Genomic DNA, 12,495 nt, shown 5'->3' on the forward strand with positions numbered 1-12,495 from the left:
CTGGATGTCTGGTGCACTTGACCGTCCGTTGTGCCAGATCCCACTTTCCACGCACATGCAAACAGCTGTGGAACCAACTCCCTTCGGCGGTGTTCCCACTACATTACAACATGGGGTTGTTCAAGGGGCGGACCAACTAATTCCTAAAAGGCCGGCAACGCATCGGCAGTTCCTCTGGTGCTGCAAATGTTTATGTGCGGCGGTTATCACTTAACCTCAAGTGACTCGCCTGCTCGTTTGCTCGCTATCTCTATGTAAAAAAAAATTATATCAAAATTGATAATTTATACCTTCTGTCATTCCCGGGTCTTCTAGTTCTCGGAATATCGAACTCAAAATCTTCATCTTCGGGATCGTATCCGCGATCTCTAAATCGATAGTCGTCTCTTTCCTTTTTTCTCCTCTCTTCTAAAGCTTTTCTCTCTCTATAGTTGGCGTAGTCCACGTCAAAGAGATCATGCATTTCGTACATTTCTCTACCATCGTCTACATCAATATGTCTGGAATCATCAAAATCTCGTTTAGGACCAAATTCTGGCCTAGGTCTAGAAGGCCGAGGTAGAGATTTGCTCCGCGTCTCAGGTTTAGGCGTCTTCGTCTGATAGTCTTCTAAATCTTTAAGTGCCGCTTGTAAGTCTTGTAAAGGTAAAGCTATTTTGGGAAAGTCATCTGAAAAGAAACTTGTTACTTTAACAAATTATAGTTAATTTTTTTGACATTACTTTTATCGTACTCGATAGTGTTACCTTCTTCATCTTCATAATGATCTCTCTCGTACTTCTCATTTCTTCTCTCAGGAGAGCGATCTTCTTCATAATCCCTGGAACCTAACAGAAAGGCAACATTTACTTTGTACTGGAAATACTTTGGTAATTACTACGCATAGGTACTTACTTTAATTTTGTATTTTTTTTTTTTAATAAATTCAATTTGTTTTATTGGTTAACAAATAAACTATTAATAAACTTAAATCTAAAAAAAAAACAACATTAAATGAAAACTAAAATAAATTAAATTAAATCTAAAACCTCGTCGAGACCACCGCATGGGGTGCCAGCCAGGTAACCTCCCAGTGTGCCTGGGTGCTGCTGGTCCCTTTTGGATGCATCGGGCATCCGAGGGGAAGAGCAGTATTCGGGCCGGTGCACCCCGGTAACATGGCTAATAATCTCTCTTCGGGGATATTGTTAGCCATGGCTAATGACCTGGCAGGGGGAGGTTTTCTCCGCGTGACCCTCTGACTAGCAGAGGGCACAGCGGACGAGGCGGAGGATGAGACGCGGGCGACGTGCGCGGGATTGCGTTGTCGCCCGTTGGGTCTCCGGGGGAGGTGAGGTGCACATAGTTGGTGCACCTCAGACGTGCGACGAGGGACCTCATGAGTGGGTCTCCGGTGGAGGGTCCGCCTCGGCGGACGTCGCCGGGTGGGTCGCGGTGGTTTGCTTCGGCGTTCCCGTGACCCAGTTGCCAGGCGACACGCAGTAGTTCTAGTGGTTTTAGTGGGTATTTCGGTCGCTTCTCGGCCGGTGAGTCCCACATACCTTCCCTCCAGTTGGTTGGCTGGCTGGTTAGCTGGCTGGCTTTCAGGAGGGGGGGATGCGTAAATGCATTTCCCAGCGTTAAAAAAAAAAAAGGATGCAATGGTCCCAGCTGAGCATTAATGCTGCAGGTTTTAAGACAAAATAAAACCTGAGCGCTGGTTTTTTAAAATCCCCACCTTAGTGAACGTCTGTGTCAATGTACTTAAAGAAAAATTATGACCACTTTTTAGACCCAGCGGTTTGAGCTGTACATTAAAATGTCTGTTACCCATTTTACATCAATAGATGAGGAAATAGCCAGCGTTACCATAGGGCCTGGCCTGCGCAGGGGGCTGGGAGCTGGTGCGCGCGGGGCCAGCTGCCAGCACAGACGCCGCCGGCGCCGCCCGCCCGCGCCGCGGCCGCGTGCTGTGGTACCCACTGTCGCGATACCTGCACTTTCAGAAACATAAACCATTAGCTGATGCCCGTCACTTCATTCGCGAGGATGTATGCACATAAAAACTAGCCCACGTCACTCTTCAACTTGTATTATGTAGACACCTATTCGAGATCAGTATGCTTGATCATGGTTTGATTGCGCGTTCGTACGAGTAAAATCCTTTTTAGGGTTCCGTACCTCAAAAGGAAAAACTAAACCCTTATAGGATCACTTTGTTGTCTGTCTGTCTGTCTGTCAAGAAACCTACAGGGTATTTCCCGTTGACCTAAAACCATGAAATTTGGCAGGTAGGTAGATCTTATAGCTGACATTTGGGGAAAAATCTGAAAACCGTGAATTTAGGCTTAGATCATACAAAAAAAATTAAATTGTGGTCATGAACTAATAATTAGTATTTTCAACTTTCGAAGTGAGTGACTATATCAAAAGGGGTATCATAATATGAAAGGTCTTCACCTGTAATTTCTAAAACAGATTTTTATTTATTTTTATGCATCATAGTTTTTGAATTATCGTGCAAAATGTCGAAAAAATACGACTGTAGTACGGAACCCTCATTGCGCGAGCCTAACTCGCACTTGGCCGGATTTTTTTAGAGAAAGGAGGAAAAAAGGATTTTACTGTGGAAATGTACTGTACCTACTGTGGATTGTACTGTGAAACTGTGAAATCAACTCCCTTCGACAGTGTTTCCATTAGATTACAACATGGGGTTATGCAAGGGGCGGACCAACAAATTCCTGAAAGGCCCGTAACGCATTGGTGGTTCCTCTGGTACTGCAAATGTTCATCACTTAACACCAAGTGACCCGCCTGCTAATTTGCTCGCGATTTTTATTTAAAAAAATCCTTGTGAGCTTGCTATGATCGCGTTGTATTAGCACAACGCCACACTCTGTGGCTGCCACCTCCAACTCCTACTGCCTTTACTGCCTAGTGCCTACTGCCTACTGCCTACTGCCTACTGCCTAGTGCCTAGTGCCTACTGCCTACTGCCTACTGCCTACTGCCTACTGACTACTGCCTACTGCCTGCTGCCTGCTGCCTGCTGCCTGCTGCCTGTTGCCTACTGTAGGCCTACTGCCTGCCTGTGAAATAGATAGTTTAGCAATAATCAAAGAGTTTTACAGTTTACCACCTCAGTACATCTACCTAAAATCATTGTCGGAGTAGGACCGCTCCAGTGGCCGTCTTCTGCGCGTCGAGCCCGTCGTGCTGCCACCACCACCACCACCACCACCACGAGTCGATCTCCTGCAACACAGAAATTGCTTTAATTTCTGACGGCTCCCTTAACTGTTTGTTGTTTATCTAACACCTTGTATATAATCATGATCCACCCATCGCCGGCTCACTACAGAACACGGGTCTCCTCTCAGAGTAAGAAGAGCTTTGGCCATAGTCCACCACGCTGGCCAAGTGCGGCTTGTCAGACTTTACACACACTTTATGGAGAACTCTCAGGCATGCAGGTTTCTTCACGATGTTTTGCTTCACCGTTAAAGCAAGTGATATTTAATTAATTAAAACGCACATAACTCCGAAAAGTTAGAGATGCGTGCCCACTGCCCGAGATCGAACCCCCGAACTTCGATTAGGAGGCACACGTCCTAACCACTAGGCTATCACAGCTTGTTATATATATAATAGTGTTACGTTACCGTGTATGTCGATGCCTTTGTTTCGGAGGTCTGGTGCACACGTAGCAACAGACGCGCCAGTACAGGAACCTGCAAACGTCACCATTTTATTCATGGATTCTATTTCGGTCAACTAAATTGGCAGGTCTAAGAGTCATTTTCTATAAGGAATCTAAATAATATACCAAGAAATGCGAAGGCCATAGAACTAGCAATAAGCTCATCAATATCAATAACATATTTAGAGCGCCTTCTGATATTGTAAAGCAATGTAGCATAATTAATGTATACAAAATTTGACGACTATTCTGGGTCTGGCGCAGTGTTGAGCGCGCTGGTTGAGCGCGCTGGTTGAGCGCGCTGGTTGAGCGCGGTGGTTGAGCGCTGTGGTTTACATATTACAGATCCATGGCGAGGACAATGTAAACGGTCTCTGGTCTGGTTGGGAAGCCGTAAGTCGAGAGCTCTTCGTGGCAGCTGCTATAACTCTAGGATCGGGATCCTATCAGGGCCTGGACTTTCTTTTACGGTAGTCTGAAGACGGTTCCTCAGTTCAGACGAGGAGATGAAGTCTTCTCCTCGGAGCGGAGGTACCTGAGCCGACAGGAAATCTTCCACATGTTGGTAGATCTGTGTGTTCCACGTGTTGTCTGAACGTGGTGTGGTCGGTGGCCACAAGGTTGGGGATAAATACCCTCCATATACTTCGCCACTTCCACCACGCCAGGCTCTGTTGATGGTGGTATATCTTCGCTCACTCTCACGGTCTTACTCTTAAGTGGGTAGACGAGTGTGGTAGCGTAGCCAGCACTTACATAAACATCTGGCGTTACCAGGTAGCGTAGCCAGCACTTACATAAACATCTGGCGTTACCAGGTAGCGTAGCCAGCACTTACATAAACATCTGGCGTTACCAGGTAGCATAGCCAGCACTTACATAAACATCTGGCGTTACCAGGTAGCGTAGCCAGCACTTACATAAACATCTGGCGTTACCAGGTAGCGTAGCCAGCACTTACATAAACATCTGGCGTTACCAGGTAGCGTAGCCAGCACTTACATAAACATCTGGCGTTACCAGGTAGCGTAGCCAGCACTTACATAAACATCTGGCGTTACCAGGTAGCGTAGCCAGCACTTACATAAACATCTGGCGTTACCAGGTAGCGTAGCCAGCACTTACATAAACATCTGGCGTTACCAGGTAGCGTAGCCAGCACTTACATAAACATCTGGCGTTACCAGGTAGCGTAGCCAGCACTTACATAAACATCTGGCGTTACCAGGTAGCGTAGGTACCAGGGGCAACTTATAACCTCTCGGTTATATGGGTCGAATCGCGGGAGGGCGCCCGTTCGGTACTCGCTCTTGATGTTTTCCCGGGGCGCCTTCTGGACTCCCTACACATTATTTTATGTCTCCTCCTTGTCCTTTATGCTCACTCTCCCCCCTTGGGGGCTAGACGTCACCAGCAAAGCTGAGATCTCCGCTGCTGCTCCTCCGTGGTGCCGGCCTGACACGTGTACGCTCCGAGCTGCTTCGCCTCTTATGCCAATGGTGCGCGAATTCCTGTAGCCGGGAATTGGGCCGAATTAACCCGTGGCCGGGAACAGGGTTGCCAAACGCATTGCATCGCATGCCGGACATGGATGAAATAAATAAATAAAGTTTACCTAAAAGACGACGCCATCACATCGCCGATGTTGGAGAGACATAACAGCATCAGGGGGATGCCCAGGATGGCGTAGAAGATGGTCACCACCTTGCCCGTCTGTGTCTTTGGGGCGATGTGCCCATAACCTGCGGCAGTAAAAAATACAATTTATAAATGGATATTTGACTACAACAAAAATAAATTATATTAAACTAGCTTATGCTCGCGACTTCGTCCGCGTGAACTACACACATTTCAAACCCCTAATTTACCCCCTTAGGGGTTGAATTTTCAAAAATCCTTTCTTAGCGGATGTCTACATCATAATAGCTATCTGCATGCAAAATTTCAGCCCGAACCATCCAATAGTTTGAGCTGTGCGTTGATAGATCAGTCAGTCAGTCAGTCAGTCAGTCAGTCAGTCAGTCAGTCAGTCAGTCAGTCAGTCAGTCAGTCAGTCAGTCACCTTTTTATATATTTAGATAGAGGATCTTCCAAAATGCGTAAAATCCACGTCCTTTGTTAGTTTTACTTTTAAGTGACCATTTGAAACCATTTGAAATTATCGATTAAATTAAACTAAAAAAGTACCTATGTCATTATAATGTGACGTCACATTCCAGTATTTCATAGAATATCGCATACCTACCTACTAAGCGTGCGTTTGACGTTTGATAAAAAGTAACTGATTTGATTAGTTGTCAAATACCGGATTCCATTTTCTCAATCTCTAGATGAGAATGTATCTGCAGCACTGCAGAGACGTGTGACCTACTTGTGACAACATTGCGTTAAATAGCAACGATGACCTAAGTCGCAAATGGATGGGTGACTTAAGATGCGTCCGGAATCCGGATGTAAGATACCTAGAAAAAATCTATAAAATTCTTAGAATTACGCTGAACTCAAAAACAGGTTTCATGTTTCTAGATATTACCAGTTATCTGCCCGTAGATAGAAACATCATAGAAACATCATAGAAACATCATAGAAACATCATAGAAACGTTATTATTAGTCAAAAATTGTACAGTACGCGGCCGAAAGTAATGTACATCGACCTTTAGAAGGAGATAGTAAATTTGTAGAGCGCTGTCCCTATCGTTGAGAACGACAAAACGTCCCATAGGTATGAGTGACAGAGACAACGCTCTACAAAGTCGAAATGTCATTCTAAAGGCCGATGTACATTACTTTCGGTCGCGTGCTGCATGTTCTTTTTGATAAATGACACACTTACATATCGGCAGATTACAGATACTTACCTTCAACTGATTATAATTTGCCCACAGCCTATCTTGAAACTTTGAATACAAATTTAATTATCTCAAAGAAATCACAATCACAAAAAAAAATGTGCTTCTTAGAAAATAAATCATTATACTTGTTAATTCAAATGTATAATAAGTAAATATGCAACGTTAACAAAAGAATAGGGTCAAATAGCAAACTACTCATGTTGAAATTAAAAGTTGTTCCCTTTCATTTCTATAGAGCAAGTATACGTAAGCGCAACTGACGTCACTACGTACCTACCACACGATAACGTTTCATAATTTTAAAATGACTCATGTCAGCATCGGTGGTTCAGTGGTAGAATGCTCGCCTGCCACGCGGGCGGCCCGGGTTCGATTCCCGGCCGATGCAAGATTTTTGGCTTTATATATTTTTTTATTTACTCTTTAATGACGTAGAATCAATTATGATTTGTAAAGGTTTATTTGGATAAAAAACAATCTATTTTTAATTTAGAAATTTTTACATTATTAAACTTAAATTTATACTTACTTTGAACTTTTTAATGTACAAATCTCAAAAAATAGGTGTTAATTCTACAAACTACCAAATAAGATAGGTTTAAGGTATTCCAAATTACAGGTAGATTCCTTCTAGAATGTAAGGTCTAGAGGGTAGAGGGTGAAATGAGAGTTGAAGATTGTAGGTATGAAAGTTCTGTTGTATAAAGTTCGGGAAATGATTAGGTAGTCTTAGGGTTCCGTACTATTTGGTGAAAAGGGTAGACAATATGGTGACACTAAAGTAAAGTGAGTGAGTCTGTCACAGCGGAAAACAATCCTAATCTCATGGGAAATTAGAAATTGTACGCGAACAGAGACGCAGGCAAGCGCTTATACCATAACTTCAAACTACATAAATAATTTTTTTGTCCAATAAAAATCGTTAATATAATACGATTTCCGTCGTACGTCGCTATACGAAGCGGATGCCAGCGAGGTCGGCGTAGACAAAATAATGTATCGGGAATTAATAATTGGCTCCATCGCACAAAAACACTAAACTCAATGCCGATACACTAAATTAGACATGACATGATATAGTTGAATCGTTATAACTGAACGAAATACGTGTTTACTAAACTCTGAACAGGTTTATAGAGGTTTTAACCAGTCTTTTTATTGTACTATTGATTTCAGACAAGAAGAAATGCTAAGCTCCGAATGTAGCTATCCCGTCCAAACAAAAGCCCTCGGAGAAGCTGTTTGTGTGTGTAAAAGTAATGTACATCGACATTTAGATAGCAGATTTGTATTCAGCTATTTCAACTTGGGTTAAAGGGCTTATTCCACCTTCCTAAATCCTACGTCCTAAATGGCATAGTTACGTCAAACTAGCCAACTTTGCCACTCAATGATACTTTGCCCAAAAAGCAATTTATTAGCAAATTCGCTTTGTATTTTTTTTAAACTAACATTTAAACCCAAAATTTGTTCGATTTTTATGGCTTGCAAAGTAATCCGGACTTGTAGCCAACATTGCCCACATTGATTTTTCATCCAAATATAACTCTTAAAAATACGTCCAAATACCAAGATTATATATTTTAAGGCTATCTTGGCCTAGGTTTCAACATTTTGACTGTAGTGTAAATACTAATAAATAAATGATTTCAAATATAATAGAAACATTTTCGTATAATGTGACAACCCTCAAGATTTAAAACTAATTGATCAGGTTGGTGTAAGCGTAAGCGTGCTCTTTGGGTAAAATATCATTGAAAGGCAAAGTTGGATAGTTTGATGGTAACTAAGTATATCATTTAGGACGTAGGATTTGGGTAAAGTATCATTGAAAGGCAAAGTTGGATAGTTTGATGGTAACTAAGTATATCATTTAGGACGTAGGATTTGGGTAAAGTATCATTGAAAGGCAAAGTTGGATAGTTTGATGGTAACTAAGTATATCATTTGGGACGTAGGATTTGGGTAAAGTATCATTGAAAGGCAAAGTTGGATAGTTTGATGGTAACTAAGTATATCATTTAGGACGTAGGATTTGGGTAAAGTATCATTGAAAGGCAAAGTTGGATAGTTTGATGGTAACTAAGTATATCATTTAGGACGTAGGATTGGGTAAAGTATCATTGAAAGGCAAAGTTGGATAGTTTGATGGTAACTAAGTATATCATTTAGGACGTAGGATTTGGGTAAAGTATCATTGAAAGGCAAAGTTGGATAGTTTGATGGTAACTAAGTATATCATTTGGGACGTAGGATTTGGGTAAAGTATCATTGAAAGGCAAAGTTGGATAGTTTGATAGTAACTAAGTATATCATTTAGGACGTAGGATTTGGGTAAAGTATCATTGAAAGGCAAAGTTGGATAGTTTGATGGTAACTAAGTATATCATTTAGGACGTAGGATTTGGGTAAAGTATCATTGAAAGGCAAAGTTGGATAGTTTGATGGTAACTAAGTATATCATTTAGGACGTAGGATTTGGGTAAAGTATCATTGAAAGGCAAAGTTGGATAGTTTGATGGTAACTAAGTATATCATTTAGGACGTAGGATTTGGGTAAAGTATCATTGAAAGGCAAAGTTGGATAGTTTGATGGTAACTAAGTATATCATTTAGGACGTAGGATTTGGGTAAAGTATCATTGAAAGGCAAAGTTGGTTAGTTTGATGGTAACTAAGTATATCATTTAGGACGTAGGATTTGGGTAAAGTATCATTGAAAGGCAAAGTTGGATAGTTTGATGGTAACTAAGTATATCATTTAGGACGTAGGATTTGGGTAAAGTATCATTGAAAGGCAAAGTTGGATAGTTTGATGGTAACTAAGTATATCATTTAGGACGTAGGATTTGGGTAAAGTATCATTGAAAGGCAAAGTTGGTTAGTTTGATGGTAACTAAGTATATCATTTAGGACGTAGGATTTGGGTAAAGTATCATTGAAAGGCAAAGTTGGTTAGTTTGATGGTAACTAAGTATATCATTTAGGACGTAGGATTTGGGTAAAGTATCATTGAAAGGCAAAGTTGGTTAGTTTGATGGTAACTAAGTATATCATTTAGGACGTAGGATTTGGGTAAAGTATCATTGAAAGGCAAAGTTGGTTAGTTTGATGGTAACTAAGTATATCATTTAGGACGTAGGATTTGGGTAAAGTATCATTGAAAGGCAAAGTTGGTTAGTTTGATGGTAACTAAGTATATCATTTAGGACGTAGGATTTGGGTAAAGTATCATTGAAAGGCAAAGTTGGTTAGTTTGATGGTAACTAAGTATATCATTTAGGACGTAGGATTTGGGTAAAGTATCATTGAAAGGCAAAGTTGGTTAGTTTGATGGTAACTAAGTATATCATTTAGGACGTAGGATTTGGGTAAAGTATCATTGAAAGGCAAAGTTGGTTAGTTTGATGGTAACTAAGTATATCATTTAGGACGTAGGATTTGGGTAAAGTATCATTGAAAGGCAAAGTTGGTTAGTTTGATGGTAACTAAGTATATCATTTAGGACGTAGGATTGGGTAAAGTATCATTGAAAGGCAAAGTTGGTTAGTTTGATGGTAACTAAGTATATCATTTAGGACGTAGGATTTGGGTAAAGTATCATTGAAAGGCAAAGTTGGTTAGTTTGATGGTAACTAAGTATATCATTTAGGACGTAGGATTTGGGTAAAGTATCATTGAAAGGCAAAGTTGGTTAGTTTGATGGTAACTAAGTATATCATTTAGGACGTAGGATTTGGGTAAAGTATCATTGAAAGGCAAAGTTGGTTAGTTTGATGGTAACTAAGTATATCATTTAGGACGTAGGATTTGGGTAAAGTATCATTGAAAGGCAAAGTTGGATAGTTTGATGGTAACTAAGTATATCATTTAGGACGTAGGATTTGGGTAAAGTATCATTGAAAGGCAAAGTTGGATAGTTTGATGGTAACTAAGTATATCATTTGGGACGTAGGATTTGGGTAAAGTATCATTGAAAGGCAAAGTTGGATAGTTTGATAGTAACTAAGTATATCATTTAGGACGTAGGATTTGGGTAAAGTATCATTGAAAGGCAAAGTTGGATAGTTTGATGGTAACTAAGTATATCATTTAGGACGTAGGATTTGGGTAAAGTATCATTGAAAGGCAAAGTTGGATAGTTTGATGGTAACTAAGTATATCATTTAGGACGTAGGATTTGGGTAAAGTATCATTGAAAGGCAAAGTTGGATAGTTTGATGGTAACTAAGTATATCATTTAGGACGTAGGATTTGGGTAAAGTATCATTGAAAGGCAAAGTTGGATAGTTTGATGGTAACTAAGTATATCATTTAGGACGTAGGATTTGGGTAAAGTATCATTGAAAGGCAAAGTTGGTTAGTTTGATGGTAACTAAGTATATCATTTAGGACGTAGGATTTGGGTAAAGTATCATTGAAAGGCAAAGTTGGATAGTTTGATGGTAACTAAGTATATCATTTAGGACGTAGGATTTGGGTAAAGTATCATTGAAAGGCAAAGTTGGATAGTTTGATGGTAACTAAGTATATCATTTAGGACGTAGGATTTGGGTAAAGTATCATTGAAAGGCAAAGTTGGTTAGTTTGATGGTAACTAAGTATATCATTTAGGACGTAGGATTTGGGTAAAGTATCATTGAAAGGCAAGTTGGTTAGTTTGATGGTAACTAAGTATATCATTTAGGACGTAGGATTTGGGTAAAGTATCATTGAAAGGCAAAGTTGGTTAGTTTGATGGTAACTAAGTATATCATTTAGGACGTAGGATTTGGGTAAAGTATCATTGAAAGGCAAAGTTGGTTAGTTTGATGGTAACTAAGTATATCATTTAGGACGTAGGATTTGGGTAAAGTATCATTGAAAGGCAAAGTTGGTTAGTTTGATGGTAACTAAGTATATCATTTAGGACGTAGGATTTGGGTAAAGTATCATTGAAAGGCAAAGTTGGTTAGTTTGATGGTAACTAAGTATATCATTTAGGACGTAGGATTTGGGTAAAGTATCATTGAAAGGCAAAGTTGGTTAGTTTGATGGTAACTAAGTATATCATTTAGGACGTAGGATTTGGGAAGGTGGAATAAGCCCTCTTGTACATCTGCACAACACTCGCGGTTGCCAGACTTCGCACACCTTGGAGAATATTATGGAGAGCTCTCCGGCATGCAAATAAATAAAAAACAGGCCAAGCGCGAGTCAGACTCGCGCACTGAAGGTTCCGTACTACAATCGTATTTTATCAACATTTTGCACGATAATTCATAAACTATTATGCCTAAAAATACATAAAAATCTGTTTAAAAATATACAGGTAAAGCCCTTTCCATATTATACCCCACTTGATATAGTTATCTTACTTCGAAAATTGAAAATACTAATTATTAGTTTATAACCACAATTTTTTTTTGTGTGATGTTACCACAAATTATTCACGGTTTTCAGATTTTCCCCTAATGTCAGCTGTAAAACCTACCTACCTGCCAAATTTCATGATTCTAGGTAGGTTTCAACGGGAAGTACCCTGTAGATTTCTTGACACACAGACAGACAGGTCAGACAACAAAGTGATCCTATAAGCAGTGGCGTGCAGGTCATAGAGGCATAAATGCACTGCTTACCCCAGTTGAATAGCTCAATGCATATTTTTCATTATGACCTGCCAGTAAACAGGCTCCTACTTAACAAGTGCCTACCCTGGCTTCAAACCCTGTGCACGCCACTGCCTATAAGGGTTCCGTTTTTCCTTTTAACCCTAAAAATAGCGTCGTGAAATAATCGTGCTTGTGTGAGGGGGTTGTCTGTGTGCGTGCTGCTCCGGCCGCAGAATTTGGGTCACTTGCAGACTGCAAGACCTTAGGGCTTCCCCAGTCCACTTAGCTAGCTCGGCGTGATGCAACACGGCCTTCGGGCCTCACCAAAATTGTACAAAAATATGTACCATTCACCACAACGTTCATCTG

General features: G+C 40.5%; 1 protein-coding gene and 1 non-coding gene across 5 annotated transcripts in view; one reads left to right on the forward strand and one right to left on the reverse strand.

The window, feature by feature from the left end:
• galene overlaps positions 1-12,495 on the reverse strand; it is a 34,272-nt gene that overhangs the window by 3,127 nt on the left and 18,650 nt on the right. For 3 of the 4 annotated variants that reach the window (XM_034973612.2, XM_069501722.1, XM_069501724.1), the window contains exons 5-10: positions 5,298-5,424; positions 3,645-3,713; positions 3,136-3,237; positions 1,849-1,973; positions 747-827; positions 291-669 (exon numbers count right to left, since the gene is read on the reverse strand). In XM_034973612.2, the coding sequence (XP_034829503.1) occupies positions 291-669; positions 747-827; positions 1,849-1,973; positions 3,136-3,237; positions 3,645-3,713; positions 5,298-5,424 (883 nt within the window). The remainder of the gene's footprint in view (positions 1-290; positions 670-746; positions 828-1,848; positions 1,974-3,135; positions 3,238-3,644; positions 3,714-5,297; positions 5,425-12,495) is intronic. The other variant, XM_069501723.1, reaches the window with a different exon arrangement.
• TRNAG-GCC (transfer RNA glycine (anticodon GCC)) lies at positions 6,854-6,924 on the forward strand. The gene has a single exon. It is a non-coding gene; the product is annotated as a tRNA-Gly (tRNA).

This window comes from Maniola hyperantus, chromosome 11 (genome assembly GCF_902806685.2).
Source record: "Maniola hyperantus chromosome 11, iAphHyp1.2, whole genome shotgun sequence".
NCBI lineage: Eukaryota > Metazoa > Arthropoda > Insecta > Lepidoptera > Nymphalidae > Maniola > Maniola hyperantus.